Genomic DNA, 19,458 nt, shown 5'->3' with positions numbered 1-19,458 from the left:
GGGATGCTGGCATCACAGGAAGTGGCTTAATTTGTTATGCCATAATGCCAGTCCCTCATAAAAGACATTTTTTATGTTGTTTTTAGACCTTTATCTACTTTGAAATATATGTTGTCTTATGGTGAGAGATTTAGAGCCAACTTTATTTTTTCCAGGTTACTCAGTTATTCTAACACTGGGCGCTGAAGTGTCCCTCTTTTTCTCACTGGTTCTTGATACATTTACCATAACAAAATGACAGATATTTCTAGACTTTCAAGTCTGCTTCCACCTATTATTTTTCCCCATATAAAGTTTTAATTTTTTAAGAAAATCCTCTTGGGAAAAAATCTTTTTGGTATGTTTTATCAGGATATTACATTTTTAATTCAGAACTGGTAGCTTTATGTTGACAACTACTGAGTACTTGAAATATCTTTCCATTTGTTCAAGTTCTGTTCTGTGTCCTTCATAGTATTTCATTATTTAAAAAATATTTATTTGAAAGGCAAAGCAACAAAGGGAAAGACAGAGAGGGAGATCTTACATCTGCTGGTCCACTCTTCAAATGACGGCAACAGCCAGGACTGGGCCAGGATGAAGCCAGGAGCCAGGAACTCCATCCTGATCTCCCGTGTGCATAGCAGGGGCCCAAATACTTGGGCCATCTTCAGCTGCCTCCCCAGACACATTAGTAAGAAGCCATATCAGAAGCTTGCAGTAGATGCCAGCATCCCAAGATGAAGCTTAACCAGCTGTACCACAACACCCACTCTAGAAGACAATTTTAAGGGACAGTTGTGCCATCTGGCAATCCACACATCCAGGCCTCAATTACTCCCAGCCCTGTTCTTCTCCCCCTCCTTTACATTGATTCTAAGGCCAGCTTTCACTTACTACATATACTAGTTTTGGCTTTAGTTCTTTTTTGGTTTTCAGACTCTAAGCCCATTATTTCCCTCCTACACAGACATCCTTCCAAATACCACCAGCGACTTGGCCTGGTCCCTTTGAGATGGGCACAGATTGTCCCTGGAATGCAGCAAGCAATATGGATTTTAAATTGGGACTCCCTATCATACAAACTGGGGCTCAGCCTTGTCTCCCCTCACTTGAGTCTGACTCCTTGGTAAAATGGAAATTACCTCTGGTCTCATTGGGCCCTTAAGAGTAGCAGCTGAGGTGTAACATGCAAGCACCCAGCAGGGACTTATGGAATATCACCCCAGCCCCCTGAGACTTCCTAACACCTTTCAAATCTGAACCTTCTAGTGGGATATTGAGGCATTTCCTTTTTATTTTTTTTTCTTTCAGATTTTCATGGTACTATGGCTAAAGAGCTCACCTGGTTTCAAACTATTGCTGATAAAGAAGGACAGTTAAATATTTTTTTTTTTGACAGGCAGAGTGGACAGTGAGAGAGAGAGAGAGACAGAGAGGAAGATCTTCCTTTTGCCATTGGTTCACCCTCCAATGGCCACCACGGCCAGCACGCTGCAGCCGGCGCATTGTGCTGATCCGAAGCCAGGAGCCAGGTGATTTTCCTGGTCTCCCATGCGGGTGCAGGGCCCAACGACTTGGGCCATCCTCCACTGCACTCCCGTGCCATAGCAGAGAGCTGGCCTGGAAGAGGGGCAACCGGGACAGAATCCGATGCCCCGACTGGGACTAGAACCCGGTGTGCCGGCGCCGCAAGGTGGAGGATTAGCCTATTGAGCCATGGCAATGGCCTAAATAAACATTAACCACTGTTGGTGTAGAGGGACATTTAAATGACTCATCTAACTGGATGCTACTCAAAAAACAAGAAATTTAGTTCCCTAGGACTATATTGATCTGGTGCACCCAGCTCCTCGGAGTAACCAGGACCGGGACAGAGACTGCTGGGAGGAGAGGTCTTGAGAGACCACGGCCTGAAAGAGAACCACTCTATGGGAGGAAGGCATGTCTACTTTGCTTCCTCATGGTTCCAACGACCTTCAAATAAAGGAGTTCCCTTCAGCGGTCCAGCATGTCAAGGACACAAGTCTGTCATTTCTTCTCTACCATTTCCTCCCCAAGATATGGTACTTGTGTCCTTGAAAACCCTTCAGTGATAATGTATTCGGAGCCCTGCGCGTATCTCAGACATCTCTTGTGTCACGTGCTGCCCACCTCGGCCAACCGTGGGTTCCTGGAGGTTGCATTAGTCTCTCTATAGCCCAGTACACAGAACAAGTCCTGGCAGAGTAAGTGCTCAACAGTTTGTTGGCTGAAGAACACATAACTCCTACAGTGGCCTTCGCACAGATCCTCTGACTTAAGGCTCGAACGAAACGCTCAGCCTAGCCTGGAAACTTAAATGAATGATTAAACATACAACACAAATAAATGTTCCAATCACGAGAGACCCAAAATATTTTATTTCCCCTGGAGAAGTTACTTGCCCAAAAAATCAAGAAGAGGTAAGTATAAACTATGCTTTAAATTTTGAAGAATACAAATGCATATATCAACAAACAATTCCACGAAATAGCTAAGTTTCACTGAAATACTAGAAAATCTACCTAAAGCATCAAAAAAAAAAATCAACTTTCTGTATAGCACCAAGAAAGGGGCAACACGGTCCACAGATCACTACTTTGTAGTTTGGGACCTCTTTGGACTAGGTGGTCTTGCAGAGTGGATGGTTACAGTGTTAAGCAATAGAAAGGCAGAGAAAGGAAAAGCGAAAACATGAGGCAAACAATTCAAAACCTTTTCATCTTTTTTTATTTTAAATTACAAAGGATGTCGCATACACTGATGAATCTGTATCTGACTAGAAGTGTTGAGGGGTTGGAAGGTGACAGAAACAAAGGCAACATTTGCATTGCCTTTTCTGAAATGAAAAACTGCACAACTATTAACCAACATTTAATAGAATAATTTTTAAACAGCTCATGCATCAACAAGATAAAATTCTTTCTAGACAAGAGACAAGACTGAATCCAATAAAAAGTGTCATAGCTCCAGTTGGAGAGGGAGGAAAAAACCAAAACTACAGAATATTTATGATAGCATTACAAACAGGATCCTATGCAACTATGCAAAAGAGGTTGCCACATTGTATGAACAAATGCTTTGAATTCTTGCCCTTCCGCTCTTCTCTTGTGACTTCTGTGCTGTCAGCCCTAGTATCACTGCTAACCATAAATGCTAAGCTATAGGACAAATCCTAGGGAAAGAAGGTATTTTTTTAAAAAAGCAGGTGAGTGGAATACAGTGTCATAAAAATGTTGTGGAAAGGCAGATACAGTACACACAAACATTTCTGTTATTTGGTTCTGAAAAAAACAAAGGGTGAAGGGCAAGACATAGTAATCAGTCTTGCTCACATTCACCCAGAATTGAATTAACTACACCATTGTGTTTACACTGTTATTATGAAAGAGGCAAACCTAGTTCACCCAAACTTGGCACACTGAAATACCCAACTTTGATGTTCTTCACCAGTCACCAAGTCTTCAATTCCAAAATAGTATTTGGAAGTAGTTTTAAGGTTCTGTTCCCTCACTACTACCTCTAAATCTCTCTTTTCTGAACAATAATGGAAATTTGGCATAGTTCAGTTCCTAGATGTAATTTCTACAATTTCAGTCAGTTTACTAAGCATGAGGACTATGCTTGAACACATAATCCCACATGTCTATGGAAGTGTTCGACTTTCAGTAGTACATTTTCATCATCTTTCCCCAACAAACTTATTCCTTAAAACGAAACAACCATTCCTACAGTTGACATTCATTGTTACATCCCAATGTGTTTGAAATATTAAAAAAACATGGAGTCATCTTCTCATAATGCCCTTATTAAGATTACAAAGATTACAAAAGAATCCACAAGTATTACGGCACTGTGTGAAACTTATTTGTCATGATCCAAGGGAAGAACAAGACCGCAGTTCTGTGCAAAGTTGTGGAAATGGCCTCAGTTCCATGGGAAATGGTATTCCACAACAGACTTCACCAGAAGGATACTTGAAACCTTTTACTTTAACACTGAAAGCATAATTCAATGCGTTCTCAAAATTCAAGTTTCAAGATTTGGAGAGATGCTAACATTCTGTTACATAATTAACTAGAAAATACTTGAACAGAATTTTAGGAAGACTATATAAAGAAAGGGAACATAAGTTTTTGTTAATTCCTGCTGAAGGCAACTTTAATTCATTTCTTAGAAAGTTAACTAAATCTTAGCAGCTAAAATATTTTTAAATGTATGGAATAAAGAAAAGCACATCCATTCTTGACATTTTGGTGAATAAACTAACAGCTTTATTAGTGAAGGCAAACATCAGATAATTGTATGAATATTATATATAAAAAAGATTCAAACTAACAGCATTGTATTTCAAAAGTACTGTACTTCTGTTTCTTTTAAAGAGACTTGTCAACTGTTTTATAAAACAAACAAAATGGGTACTCTTCTCCTAAAAAAATCTGGAAAAATGAAAGTCAATTTCAAGCTGATGAACTGAACACACCTTTCTTTAAATGCAGACTATTGCTAAGAAGCAAATAAAGTCAAGCATCAGAAAGAAGATGTATGACAAATTCATGAAAGCCAGAGGAAAGGGATGTAGTAAAATTACTGCTAATCTCTCCCTCTCACAGTCAAAGACCATTCAAAAGTGGTCTTTCATACAAATATAAAATAACTATAAAGAGAGGGAATTTGAAACCATACCCATCTGAAATCCTTCATGATGCTTTTGCAATAGCTCTGATTCTCTTACATCAAAAAGGTCAAAGTTAAAGATTTAGGAAGTGGAAGGGAATGAAGACGTTTAGTTTTAAATGTACAAGTAAGGCACAATATAAAGCCACATCATAATCTGTCATGAAGGATAGAGGAAAGGACAAGAATCATACATGGTACAGTAGAACAAGCAATCGTAGTGACTGAAAAAGTGTGGCACCCAATTCAAAACTCAGACAAGATCTTAACAAGAGCAACTGGACAGCATGCTTTCATATGGAGACAAGCTCTATAAAGAATCCAGTGTATCTGAAACTAGGAAGTTTTTTTGTTTTTTAAATCATAGTAGTACTAGAGTCAAAGTTTATAATTGCTTTTGGAACAATGGATTTAGTTGAGGTGAATTCACAATGCCTTCACTTAGAAGATTCTGGACTTCTTATGAGCTATCTGTATACCATGTATGAACACAGAAAACCTTTAGAGAGCTTTTCTCTAATGATCTTCACCCAAAAATACATGCCACAATTTTCAAAAACAGAACATGTACAACTGTTGGGGTTTTTACATTACCTTGTAAGATTTGTTTGTGTGACACACTAAACGTATATATTTTAATGACAATAGAGGAAGCAGATTATTACTGGCATTAAAGTACAACCATTTCTAGACGGTTTTAAATGCCACAGAGTCCCCTGGTTAAAATGTAAAGCTGCACAGCTTGCCTATGTCATCTTTATGATAAAGTTAAAACAGCAAGAGGCTTTAACTTTCACTCTACATTTTACTGCCAGGTTTTTATTTAGATCAAGTATCGCTGCAGCATTCTGACCAGCCCAGATTTAGCAGCAAATGGCAGGAATCATATAAAATGCAATTTTTTTTTAACAAAGTGCTTTTCTAAGATATACATATATATATAAATAGGTACAAAATAAAGTGTCAACATTAAAAAGCTCAACTATTTAAAAGCTTTTAACTATTTAACTTAAGTAGTACATATAAAACACTGAAATGCAAGGATATGGAATCTACTAAACAGATTCAAAGTCTTTTTGTTTGTTTGTTTGTTTTTTGAAATGCAAGACCAAAAAATCAAATTCTGGTTTGCAGACAGGAAAAAAGTATCAAAAACCAGAACTCCTAACAGAGCAGCTAGAAAGGGGCAATTTTATAAACCTCATCAGCTGAATTTCTATCATGAAGCAATTTTCACCTGATTGCAAAACTGCCACATTTTGGAATACTTTTCAAATTACCAGACACACTCTGTCAAGACTTCACATACTTCCAAGTTGCAAACCTGTGCTTTGCCTTGTCTCACCTAAAAAGGAAAAACTTTAAACAATGAACTTCCATTTTAAACCATCAGATTTGAGCTTATTCCTTGTTTAGCGTGAATGCACTAGCAGGTACATTTCCACCAAACACACAGGAAAATCTTGTGCATCACAGTTTAGCTAAGGTGTTAAGACAAAATCCTTCTCAGACTTCCTTTTCCATGATGTCAAGAAGCAAGTTAGCAACACTGCTGGGTTACGGTGTGTTCTAGAATCAAACCTTCATAAGCTATAGCTTCATGTACTATGACTTACAAGTGAGGAAGAGGGGGAGAAGAAAGAAAAAGACATGGAAGCATACTATATGGACAAAGTATAATTAGAGAATAAATTCTAAAGAGGGGAGTAGAGGAAGAGATTTTCCCAGCAGCTAGGTCTGAAATTTTTGGTATTGTTTTGTTAGATATATTTGTTTTTTCTTTTAGTTTTTAAGCCACCAGTTTTCAGAGTTTGAAGCACAGATTTGAGAATAACACAGTAAGAGAGACAGATGGAAAAAACCTGTGGGAAAGATTTATAATGCTGCCTTGACATAAGAAATCTCTCAAGAGGTAAAGCTTGAACAGTTAAAACACTGACTAATTAAGCTGTTTTATGTGAGCAAAAGAGAGCACCTAAAAACTAAATGTGTTAATGTTTCTCAAATTCTAGAAACTATAGAAGAATAAGTCACATGTAAGTTTGAAGAAGCTAGTCTGAAAATACCTGTACAAAAATATAAAAATCTATAAATTTTTTTGTTTTTGTTTTAAGCTTGTGTTGATCTCTGAAAATATTACATGCACAATAATACATCAATTGGAAAAGTGGCAACTAAAGAATTAGATATTTTTTAGCTTTTTTCTTTCTTTACATATATACATAATACAATAAAAATAATCTGTATTTTGGTTGTTTGGTGGAAGTATACTACAATAAGCTAAATAAACTTTAATTTTCAAAGTCAAAAACTATTTTACCAATAGCTTACTAAAATGAAATATATTAAAATTTCCTACAATAAGTGCAGAAATAAAAGACTTACAGACATCTAAATGGCCACCAACTTATCTACTATGGAAGCGACTAGAGGAACAGCAAAATAATATTTGTATGTATGGATGCTCCTTCTGTAGATAATTGGACCCAAACAGAAATAAAATTCACAGTTCAGTAAGATCCCTAACCCTGACCTTTTAATTTTTTCTTTTTTTCTCCTTTTTTCATACATTCATACAGTATCATGTAAGCTGTGCAAAACTTTACTTAGACTGGCAGTTTGCCATATCAGTTGCATTTGTCTTTGGTACAAAAAAATAAAACAATCGCAATAATGTGCAAGTATTTGTCTTCTTCCGGTCAAGTACCGAAATAGGAGTTTTCTAGAGCCATCTTTTTTTTTTCTTTTTTTTTTTTTTGTTTTTTATACAATACACAGACTCTGTGGCATATATCTACATTTCAACATAGTCCTATATACATTCAAAAAATTTGAAAAAGAGTTGGAACAAAAAAAAAACATTTAAACCCCATAATTTTTCCATCTATATGTCTTATTTTTCCTCATTAGGGTTTTCATCATACAAAATATTACCAGTTTTATAGTTTCCCCAAAATACAAGGCACAAAGAATATGCTTTTTTCTTACTTGCACAGATGGTTTTATATATATATATATATATTTATATATATCATATTGAGCTCTGAATGAACATCTAATATGGCACACAGTCATGAGTGTTGGGTGTGCCATGTACAAGTGAGATTAATGGTTGTGGAAAATTAGAACAAAAGCAGTAATTCTAAAACAATCTAAACTTCAAAAAAATGCTTCCTCAATTTTTTTGTGTGTGATTCAGAGCATAAACCTGCCACAATACTTGGCATTTATTAGCATAGTCACTCCCAAATGTTTTGCCTTAATAGATTTTTGCAATCTGGATCTAAACATTTACTTAAATAAGAGCTCCAATCCTGATGCCAGTAGCAGTTTTAACCACGGTTTATGCTCTGAAAATGCAATAATCAAGTATTTTGGATCATGCTTCACTTATGCTATTTAGTTTTTAAAACAATGTAACCTAATTGTAAATGTTTACATAATGCTAACTGACATGCAAAACAGAATGAAAATTTACAATGGATAACATGACAAAAACAGACATTTCTGACCAGTGGTCCAATGAAGGTGATTACACTTTTGATGTTGGTATCCTTAGTCCTACAAGGCCTCCTGTGGGATTGCCTTCTGCAGTCTTCTCTAACACCTGGTTAACAAATTCTGAGGTTTGCCCAGCAACTGGGAGACCTGGAGAGAAAAAAAAAATAAAAGGCATACTTAGACACAGAAATGGAAAGGGGGAAAGGAAGCGAAGAAGTAGGAAATGTCTGAGGGTCAGGTGTGGCCCTCAGCTTGATACAGATCCCAAATGAATGTTCAGTTGTGTATTGTTCGCAGCACAGAAAAACATTCCATGCATCACATTATAGAATCCACAATTCTGGCCGGCGCCACGGCTCACTAGGCTAATCCTCCGCCTTGTGGCACCGGCACACCGAGTTCTAGTCCCGGTCAGGGCGCCAGATTCTGTCCCGGTTGCCCCTCTTCCAGGCCAGCTCTCTGCTGTGGCCAGGGAGTGCAGTGGAGGATGGCCCAAGTGCTTGGGCCCTGCACCCGCATGGGAGACCAGGATAAGTACCTGGCTCCTGCCATCGGATCAGCGCGGTGCGCCAGACGCAGCGGCCATTGGCGGGTGAACCAACGGCAAAGGAAGACCTTTCTCTGTGTCTCTCTCTCTCACTGTCCACTCTGCCTGTTAAAAAAAAAATCCACAATTCTAAGATTAGAAGAGTCAAGCAAAGAATAATTCATATCAGAAAGCTGAGCAGAGGACAAGTAGTTACAGCCCAAACCCAAACCCAACCCAAAGACAGATAGGCACTGCTTCCTAACCCGACCCAACATGTTTCCTTCCTCTCTTACTGCTCTAAACCTCAATAGGTGCCATAGGGGTGGCAGGAGGTTTACTCATGCAATTAGAAATACAGACCTGAAGGATGTTTTTAGTCATTTTTATAATTAATGGAGAAAAGTTATGCTCCCTTTCTTCATTTTAAAGAAAATGAATGAATAAGAAAGTTAAAAGGAGAAAAAGTAGAAGCAGAAGTAGCAGACAGGTTGATTTTCTCATCTTCCTCATCTTTTATAGCAATATCAAAATATACTTAAAATTAATAAATCACCTAGGCACAAGTATATTTATTTAAGTTTTAAGAAAAATAAAAAGGGTGAAAATAGAAACATTTATTTAATCATTTTTAATAGAAACAAGAAAAAGATACCTTAAAAAATACTGACCCCATCTTAACCATGTATAAGTTTGGCATGATTAACAATGGGACAAATTAATTTTATGTGCCTCCTGGCTGATGGAGTGAGAGGAACATAAGATGCATTCTATTTATTTATTTATTTATTTATTTTATTTTTAAGGAATACAAATTTCCTAAGTACAACTTTAGGAATATAGTTATTCTTCCCACCATACTTGCCCTCCCACGCATACTCCCATCCCCTGTCCTCTTCCTCCTCCTTTCCAGTACCATTCTCCATTAAGATTCATTTTCAATTTACTTTGTACACAGAAGACCAACTCTATACTAAGTAAATATTTCAACAATTTGCACACACAAAAAACTGAGAACTAGTTTTACATTTAACTCTCATTATACAACTCATTGAGGACAGAGGTCCTGCATGGGGAGTTAGTGCACGGTGACTCCTGTTGTTAATTTAACAATTAACACTCTTATATATGATGTCAATGACCACCTGAGGCTCTTGACATGAGCTGCCTAGGCTATGGAAGACTTTCGAATACACAAACTCTGTCAGTATTTAGACAACACCATAAGCAAAGTGGAAGTTCTCTCCTCCCTTTAGAGAAAAGTACATCCTCCTTTGATGGCTACTTCTTTCTGCTGGGTTCTCAATCACAGAGATCCTTTATGTAGAGGGATTTTTTTGCCACAGCGTCATTGCTTTACATGCCTAAAATGCTCTCACAGGCTTTTCAGCCAGACCAGGAAGTCTTAAGGGCTGATTCTGAGGTCAGAGTGTTACTTAAAGCGATTGTCATTCTATGAGTTTGCTGTGTGGACTGCTTCCCATGTTGGAACACTCTCTCCTTTTTAATTCTATCTATTATTATTACTAGACACTTGATGCTATTTATATGATCACTTTAACACTTAATCCTATCTATATGTTCACTTTAACATTTAATATGATCACCTTAACACTTAAGATGGCACCCAGCTTAATGGGATTTGGAGTCCCATGACAAGTTTTTAAGCTATCCCCTTAGAAGTAACTCTGTAGGAATGTATGCAGAACTGTACAGCATTACAGTTACAAACTTCCTCCTCCCTCTCTTATTCCCACTCTTATTTTTACTGAGATCCATCCTCAACTGACTTTATGCACATATGATTAACTCTATGTTAAGTAAAGAGCTCAACAAATAGTATGAAGAAAAAAAAAAAAAACTCAAAACTGTTCCTTTACAGTTAAGACAAGTGCAGCTCAAGTCATAAGATGTATTCTTGCCAAAATATTTAACTACATCTAGTCATGAAGAAACAGATAAATCCAAATAATAAGACAGTTTACAACATCAACTACCTGAATATTTCATTAAAAAGTCTGGAGACTGATGTAGATTATAGGAGAAAAAGAAATGAAACTAAACGCAATGCGTGCTCTTCAACTTGATCACAAGCAAACAAAAAGGCTACAAGGGACATTAAAAGACAACTAGGGGAATTTTAAATAAGGATTCCACATATTAGATTTTTTTTTGACAGGCAGAGTGGACAGTGAGAGAGAGAAACAGAGAGAAAAGTCTTCCTTTTGCCGTTGGTTCACCCTCCAATGGCCACCACGGCTGGCGCGCTGCAGGTGGCACACCGCGCCGATCTGAAGGCAGGAGCCAGGTGCTTCTCCTGGTCTCCCATGGGGTGCAGGGCCCAAGCACTTGGGCCATCCTCCACTCCTGGGCCACAGCAGAGAGCTGGCCTGGAAGAGGGGCAACCGGGACAGAATCCGGCGCCCCGACCGGAACTAGAACCCAGTGTGCCGGTGCCGCTAGGTGGAGGACTAGCCTATTGAGCTGTGACACCGGCCCACATATTAGATTTTACACCAATGTGAAAAACTTGGATGAAGGTCCTTGGTTGTAAGATACACATGCTGACACAGTTAGGGATGAAGAAATCACATTAACAAATTATCTTCAAATATCCCTCCCACAAATATCCACAGAAACAAAGCATTCAACAGAAAAACAAAGAAAATAAAAGATGAATCTGAAACACCTTGTTGGGAACCTTTCTAGCGTATACCCAGAGTACATGGATCCCCTCCACCACTATAAGTCTGGATATTAATTTCAGTATTCCTCAGTGCCCATAAAGACTTGGCCCCATGCTGGTGTTACTGGGAGAAGTGAAGACTTGATGGTGTTTGGGAGAGGAGGTCCTTAGGTCACTGGGCATGCTCTCAAGGTAGTCCTCATGAGAAGGCTGGTCATTTTAGCTGAGTTTGGCCTTGCTCTCTCTGCTTCTTGGATTCTTTGTGATTCTCCACATGTGTTTCACCATCCATTGCACTCACCAGACACCAGACCAAAGCAGCCACCCAATCTTGGACTGTGAACTTCCAAAACCATAAATCAAAATAAATCCTTTTCCTTCATAAGTAGCTTCTCTCAGATGTTTATTATACGGGGGGAAAATTTATTTATTTATTTATTTTTTAAGCAGCACACACTTTGTGTGTGTGTGTGTGTGTGTGTTTGTTTACAGCTAGAGTTAGTGAGAGAGAGAGACAGAGAGAAAAGGTCTTCCTTTTGTTGGTTTACCCCTCAAATGGCTGCCACGGCTGGAGCTAAACTGATCCGAAGCCAGGAGCCAGGTGCTTCTTCCCAGTCTTCCACGCAGGTACAGGCGCCCAAGCACTTGGGCCATCCTCCACTGCCTTCCCAGGCCACAGCAGAGAATTGGACTGGAAGAGGAGCAACTGGGACTAGAACCCAGTGCCCATATGGGATGCCGGCGCTGCAGGCGGAGGATTAACCAAGTGAGCCACGGCGCCGGGTCCCAGAAAACTTATTGATAGAACCACAAAAAAAGAGAATATCTAATTAAGATTATCTAGTCAAAATATATGGCAGTCTGAATATAAAACAGAAAATACATCTTCTTTTCAAATGTCCACAGAACATTTAAAATTATAAGCATGTATTAGGTAGCTAAAAAAATCTGTAAATCACAAAAGTATTAGTTAGTAACAAAACGAGAAAATAATCCTCACCTCCCAAGAAATTTTAAGTCTCACAGATTTCTTGAGTCAAAGAGTAAATTAAACATAAAACTGTAATACATTCAGAAATAACAAATATATGATATCAGGACTTAAAAAGTACAGCTAAAGCAGCTTTAAGAAGAAATCAGAAAGGCTTTTATTTATGTAAATTAACAAGAAAGAATAAAATGAATTAAGCACCTAGTAGCTCAAAGAATTAGGACTGGTAAATTCAAGAACTGATTCTTGAAGCCAGTGTTAAGCTGCCACCTACAATGCAGGCATCCCATATGGGCACCAATTCCAGCTGGCTCCATTTCCTATCTAGTTCTCTGTTAATGCACCTGGGAAAGAAGATGGTCCAAATGCTTGGGTCCTTGCACCCACGTGGGAAACCCAGATGGAGCTCCTGGTTTCGGCCTGGCCCAGCCCAGGCCATTTGGAAAGTGAACCAGCAGATGAAAGATGAATCTCTCTCTCTCTCCTCTGCCTCTCTCTCTAACTCCGCCTTTTAAATAAATAAATAAATCTTTTAAAAAAACTTACTCAGGAAGAGGTTGTAATCTGATGAATTATCATATATAAGCGATAGAGAAGGTTTTCAAAGAGTTACCCAAAACAAGGACATTAGACGAGTAAGTTTCTGGTATACCAGTGAGTATTCTACTAAATCTTTAAGGAAAAATATTTAAGCTGGTACAGAGAGAAATTCTGGGAAGACAGCTGTTTGGAGATTGGAGATTTTAATATCCAATATCCCCTATAAAAACAGAATAACTAAATGGTGAAAACAGTTTCGAATAACTAAATGGAAAACAGTCATCAACAACAAGGTATTCCAATGAACCCCAACATTCAACCACAATAACCTGTATGGAATCAGTATGATCGGTACTGATGTAGAATGAGCCAAAAGGGAGCAATGGACCTCAGAACAAAAGAAGCTGAAAACAGCCAATAGGTTTCTCACTGAACACCCAGGGGCCAACTTGAGAAGTGCAGCTAAAGTTTTGAGAGACTCTGGGCATCCCAGGAGTGAGTACAAGGTGCATGTACACAGTAAGGGGAAAAGGGTACATAGTCTAGCCTCTCTCTGCCTGTCAAAAAAAAAAAAAAAAACCACAACATAGTCTAGCCTCTGAGAAGTTAGAAAATTGACCACCCCGGTTCTCTCTTATTGGATAAGAGTCAGCACTGATAAGAAATCTCCAGAAGAAATCTCCAGAAGTGGAATTAATATTGGGCAAAACAAAAGATGTGGAAGAGAAAGAGAGTGCAGACAAAATGAGGGAAGGAGAACAGAACAAGAAATTTCAGAAAGCACTTAGCTGGGGCCACCACTGGAGTACAGTAGGTAAATGGATGCTTGCAGATGCTGGCTGGAAGCCCATTACCTCCTCTTCAGTTCCAGCTCTCTGCTAATGCACCTAGGAAGGCAAGAGTTGATGGCTCAAGTACTTGAGTTCCTGCCATCCAAGTGGGAGACCTCAATGGAGGTCCTGGCTCCTGCTCCAGTGCAGCCATTTGGGAAGTAATCCAGCAGATGAATATCTTTGTTCTGTGTCTCTTCTCCTCTGTCACTCTGCCTTTTCACATATACTTTTAAATATTATATAATTATACTAAGTTATGTATATAATATAATGTTATAATATAATATACAATATTATATATTATATATTATATATAACAATAAAATACATAATAAAATATATATTAATATATTATATATTATATTATATATAACAATAAAATACATAATAAAATATATATTATGTATAATAATATATAATATATAATATAATGTCATAATATAATACATAATATTATATTATATCATATATTATATTATATCATATATAATTATATGTAATTATATAATACATTATAATATAATTATATATAATACATATAATTATATAATGTATTATAATTAAATTATGAATTATATTATATTATGTAATATATTACATAATCATACAATATATATTATATCACATTATATAATATTACATTATATAATATTAATATATTCTATATAATAATATATAATATTGTATAATATATTAATATTATATTATATAATTACATATATTATATATATTTTTACAATATATATTTTATTAAATATATTACATAGATATTTATATATTTATATATAACATATATATTTCTATTTTAAAAGTGGCTACATGCTTTTTTTTTAAAGATTTAATCTACTTATTTGAAAGGCATAGGGACAGAGAGAAAGAGATCTTCTACCTGTAGCTTCACTTTCCAAACTAATTCTACATACAAATGAGCAACCGGCTGTAGTGGCCATTTGGAGGGTGAACCAATGGAAGGTGGACCTTTCTCTCTCTCTCTCTCTCTCTCTCTCACTGTCTAACTCTGCCTGTCAAAAAAAAAAAAAGTTATTCTAAGAAAAACAAGAACATCTCTTTAACAGTGAGTGTGCCTAAAGACATGATCCCAAAATGGATGAAAATCATCACCTACTATTATTTCAAAATGAACCAAAGACATTAATGAAAATGCTTTAAGACATGAAAGAACACAAGTCAGAAGTAGAAAAACTCAGAGGTAAGGTGAGAAAATAATTAGATATAAAAGGAAAAGCTAATTTCTAAAATTAAAACAAAATTAAAAGAAATATAGGTATAGTAAATAACAAAGCAAATAATTCTTTAAGAGAAAGAGAAAGTGAAAAGGACTTTAAGAAAAAGAGAAAATGAAAAGGAAAGAATTTTAAAATAAAGAAGAAATGAAGAGATAAAAAGAGATTCAGGAAAAAGTGACAAATACTGAAGATACACAGAGAAGAGCAGTAGCATCCTGCTGGAGGAAAAGCAAGGCAACAGGTTAACACTAAGTTAAAAAATTAGAATCTACAAATTGAAAAAGCACTGTACATAAAGGAGATTATCAACCTAAAATGGCCAATTCTCAGATACAGCCTGGAAAAACACTAGAATTTCATTTTTTTTTATTTTTTTATTTTTATTTTTTTTTTTTTTTACAGGCAGAGTGGAGAGTGAGAGAGAGAGACAGAGAGAGAAAGGTCTTCCTTTGCCGTTGGATCACCCTCCAATGGCAGCCGCTGCAGCTGGCGTACCGCGCTGATCCGATGGCAGGAGCCAGGATCCAGGTGCTTTTCCTGGTCTCCCATGGGGTGCAGGGCCCAAGCACCTGGGCCATCCTCCACTGCACTCCCTGGCCATAGCAGAGAGCTGGCCTGGAAGAGGGGCAACCGGGACAGAATCCGGTGCCCCAACCGGGACTAGAACCCGGTGTGCCGGCGCCGCAAGGTGGAGGATTAGCCTATTGAGCCACGGCGCCGGCTTATAACACTAGAATTTCAAAGAAAAGAGAAAATCCTTCCAGCATCCAGGCAAAATCAGGAAATAAATGATAAGGAAAAAATAATTAAGCAATTATTAGCTTTTTAATAGCAATATTTTATGCCAGAAGAAAATGAAGAAACATACTAAAAATATTCAGTTTAAGAAAATATAGGTCAAGGATTTTGTATCTGGTAAAACTGACTTTCAAGTGTAGAGGGAAGGGGGCCATTGTTGTGGTGTATCTGCTAACAGCTGCCACCTTTAGTACAAGAATCCCATATGGGCACCAGTTAGAGTCCCAGCCGCTCCACTTCCAATCTAGATCTCTGTTATGGCCTGGGAAAGCAACGGAGGATGTTCCACGTCCTTGGGCCCCTGCACCTGTGTGGGAGACCCAGAAGAAGCTCCAGGCTCTTGGTTTCAGATGGGTCCAGCTCCAGCCATTGCAGCCATTTGGGAAGTGAACCAGTGGATGGAAGACTGACTGACTTTCTCTCTCTCTCTCTCTCTCTCTCTCTGCCTCTGCCTCTCTGGAACTCTGCCTTTCAAATAAATAAATAAATCTTTAAAAAATGTATAGAGAGAATATGCAAGCTTATAAATGTATATACAAGGTCTTTTAATGAAAAAAATTTTTTTCTTGTAATATTCAATTCCCTTTTCTGCCTAACAAAGGAAGACTCAAAATGCTTTTTTTTTTTTTTGACAGGAAGAGTTAGACAGTAAGAGAGAGAAAGGTCTTCCTTTTCCGTTGGTTCAGCCCCCAAAAGGCCTCTATGGCCAGCGCTGCACCGATCTGAAGCCAGGAGCCAGGTGCTTCCTCCTGGTCTCCCATGTGGGTGCAGGGCCCAAGCACTTGGGCCATCCTCCACTGCACTCCTGGGCCACAGCAGAGAGCTGGACTGGAAGAGGAACAACAGGGACAGGATCCGGCGCCCCAACTGGGACTAGAACCCGGGGTGCCGGCGCCGCAGGCAGAGGATTAGCCGAGTGAGCTGCGGCGCCAGCCTCAAAACGCTTTTTACAAAGCACAGATAGAGGCCAGCACTGTGGCGTGGTGGGCTAGGCCACCGCCTGTGGTGCAAACCAGTGGATGGAAGACTTCTCTCTCTCTGCCTCTGCCTCTTGTAACTCTGCCTTTCAAATAAATAAATATTTTTTAAAATAAAATAAAATAAAAAGCGTAGATCATGGAGCTGACACTGTAGCACAGTAAGTTAAGCATGTGCCTGCAGCACCAGCATCCCATATGGACATTGGTCCAAGTCCTGGCTGCTCCTCTTCTGATCTAGCTCCCTGCTGTGGCCTGGGAAAGCAGTAGAAGATGGCCCAAGTACTTGGGCCCCTGCACCTGCATGAAAGACCTGGAAGAAGCTCCTGGCTCCTGGCTTTGGATCTGCTAACCTCTGGCCATTGCAGCCATTTGGGGAATCAACTAGTGGATGAAGACCTCATTCTCTGTCACTTTCTCTCTCTGTCTCTAACTCTGCCTCTTAAGTAAATAAATAAATCTTAAAAAAAAAAAAGATCAAAATGCTTTGAAATAATACATAAACTATTAAAGAACAAATTAAAGGGCAGGTATTTGGCCTAGCAGTGGATGCCCACATCCCATATTGGAGTGCCTGGGTTTGAGTCTCAGATCTGCTCCTGATTCCAGTTTCCTGCTAATATCCATCCTGGGAGGCCATTGAGACTCTGCACAAGGGAGACCTGGGCTGAGTTCCTGGCTTCTGGCTTCAACTTGGTGCAACCCAGGCTTTTGGGTAGTAAATCAGTGGATAGGAATTTGCTCTATCTGCTTTTCAAAGAAAATAAATTCTAAAAATTAAATAAAAAAATATTAAAATAGCATCAATCTATTTAAAGAAAAAGGCAAACAAATTCATATTTACTACTCTGTTTTGCTTAACAAGTAATGAATTTACCATTTTGGTACTAGAATAACCTACACAAAAGTAGAAAATAATTTAACAGTTTAGAAAAAGACCGATATTTAGGATCTACTTGTAACCCTAAGGTCATTTTCAGTATAAATATAGTTTTGTTCAAGATAAACATTTTAGCTTCCATTCTATCAACTGAATTTAGGGGGTTTTCAAGGTCTGTTCTCTGTTGTGACAGTCTTAGCGTGCCACTGACCTGTAAGGTGGTGTGTACCCATGGTAGCTGAGCTCCTGGACCGTTATAGTTACCCTGTCTGTGTCCACACTGACTGTCTCTCTCCTCCCTGTCATCTCTTAGTCTGCCTGGTTCTGCATGCCTGCCTCTCTGACCCTCCTTACACTGTACAATCTGTATAGGAATGGGAAATCAGATAACTGACTTTCTTAGAATCCTGTGAAAAATGTTACTGAGTACAACAAACAAGTAAAAAATTAAACTGCAAGTCAGACGCCTGACAGCTCAGAGTCTTCCCTCCTTCCTCCCAAAAGGAAAGTTAAAGTTGCTCTACGTTTGTCTACATTTGTCAGCAATTAAGACTAAATTACATATTGTAGGAACCAGGAGTACATGTTTACAAACACTGAATCTCAAAAGGCAAAACTATTCTAAGGGGAGTAACTACAATGAAAGCACTTGACATTTTCCTTAAACTAAAATAACTTTTAATACCTACTTAAATCATATACGATATGTTACTATTTGTTATGAATTTATCCAATTTGCTTCTTACCAAGAGTATCTTTTATAAGGATTTCAAGCTTCTGTCCCATGTTGGGTCCTCTCTCCTCTCTTGGATTCTGTACCCGGTTTACAATCTCTTGTTTGATGGAGTTTATTACAAACAATAAATTATCTGTAGAACAGAAAAAAAAAAAACAATTTGGACCAGGTCACTAACAAGGAAGAGCTTGCTTTTAATTATGTAGGAATAAATATTAATTAAAAACAGAGAATACAATATACTCTGGTTTCTCTTCAGATCATGTAAATCTTTCACCTTTTAAAAATTAAAAATATATAAGAAAACATTAAGTAATGATGGTTATAAGTCTTCCTAGCGAAAGAGACTAACATCAAATAATGTGTCGCTTTTGGTAACACATGTAGATACACATCAATGTCTACTGGCCTGTAAGCAATTTGACTTACTTGTTTTCATAGCTGTAAGACCTATGAAAATGCCTGGCACATCAAATCACAGTAAATGTTTATTAAATAAATCAAACCAAGTTCTTCAAAGAGAAAGGCTTTACAAACAAGTTTCACCACTTTAAAAAGCTTAAAAAAAGCAAAGTAAAACAAAAGTAAAGAGAAGGAAGGAAATAATAAACAGCAGAAATCAACAAAGCAGAAAACACACAAATATACACAATAAAGAAAATTAACAAGGCCAAAAGCTGGTTCTTTGAAAAGATCAACAGAATTCACAACCTACCCTCTATCCCCTTAAGGAAAATCGATCACAAAAAAGAAAAAGAAAACACCAATCACCTACATCCAGAATGAAAAAAAAGGTTATTACTTCAGAATCTATAAATATGAAACTGATAAGAAGAAAATACAATGAATTTGAAGGAAATGGACAAATTTTTTTGAAAATGCATCTTAACAAAATCAACAACAAGAAGAAATGGAAAATTGAATAGTCTATTTCTAGTACAGGAATTAAAAACCAAAAACTCTTCCCAAAAGAAAATCCAGAGAGTTTTTATGGTGAATTATATCAAAAATTCAATGAAGAAATAAAATGGATCTCATCAAACTTTCTCAAAAGAAAGAAAGAGGG

General features: G+C 37.7%; 1 protein-coding gene across 4 annotated transcripts in view; it reads right to left on the bottom strand.

The window, feature by feature from the left end:
• Positions 1-19,458, bottom strand: part of CREBRF (CREB3 regulatory factor) — an 89,000-nt gene that overhangs the window by 3,800 nt on the left and 65,742 nt on the right. For 3 of the 4 annotated variants that reach the window (XM_070076425.2, XM_008255394.5, XM_070076424.2), the window contains 2 exons: positions 18,403-18,525; positions 2,708-8,325 (listed from right to left, as the gene is read on the bottom strand). In XM_070076425.2, coding sequence (XP_069932526.2) covers positions 8,210-8,325; positions 18,403-18,525 — 239 coding nt within the window. In that variant the 3' untranslated portion in view covers positions 2,708-8,209. Of the gene's footprint in view, positions 1-2,707; positions 8,326-18,402; positions 18,526-19,458 lie in introns of those variants that run through there. The other variant, XM_089336215.1, reaches the window with a different exon arrangement.

This window comes from Oryctolagus cuniculus, chromosome 6 (assembly GCF_051225735.1).
Source record: "Oryctolagus cuniculus isolate XC-2025 breed Fujian yellow rabbit chromosome 6, ASM5122573v1, whole genome shotgun sequence".
In the NCBI taxonomy this organism is placed as follows: domain Eukaryota; kingdom Metazoa; phylum Chordata; class Mammalia; order Lagomorpha; family Leporidae; genus Oryctolagus; species Oryctolagus cuniculus.
Note: the sequence above shows the minus strand (reverse complement) of the source record. Positions and strands in the feature narration are given on the sequence as shown.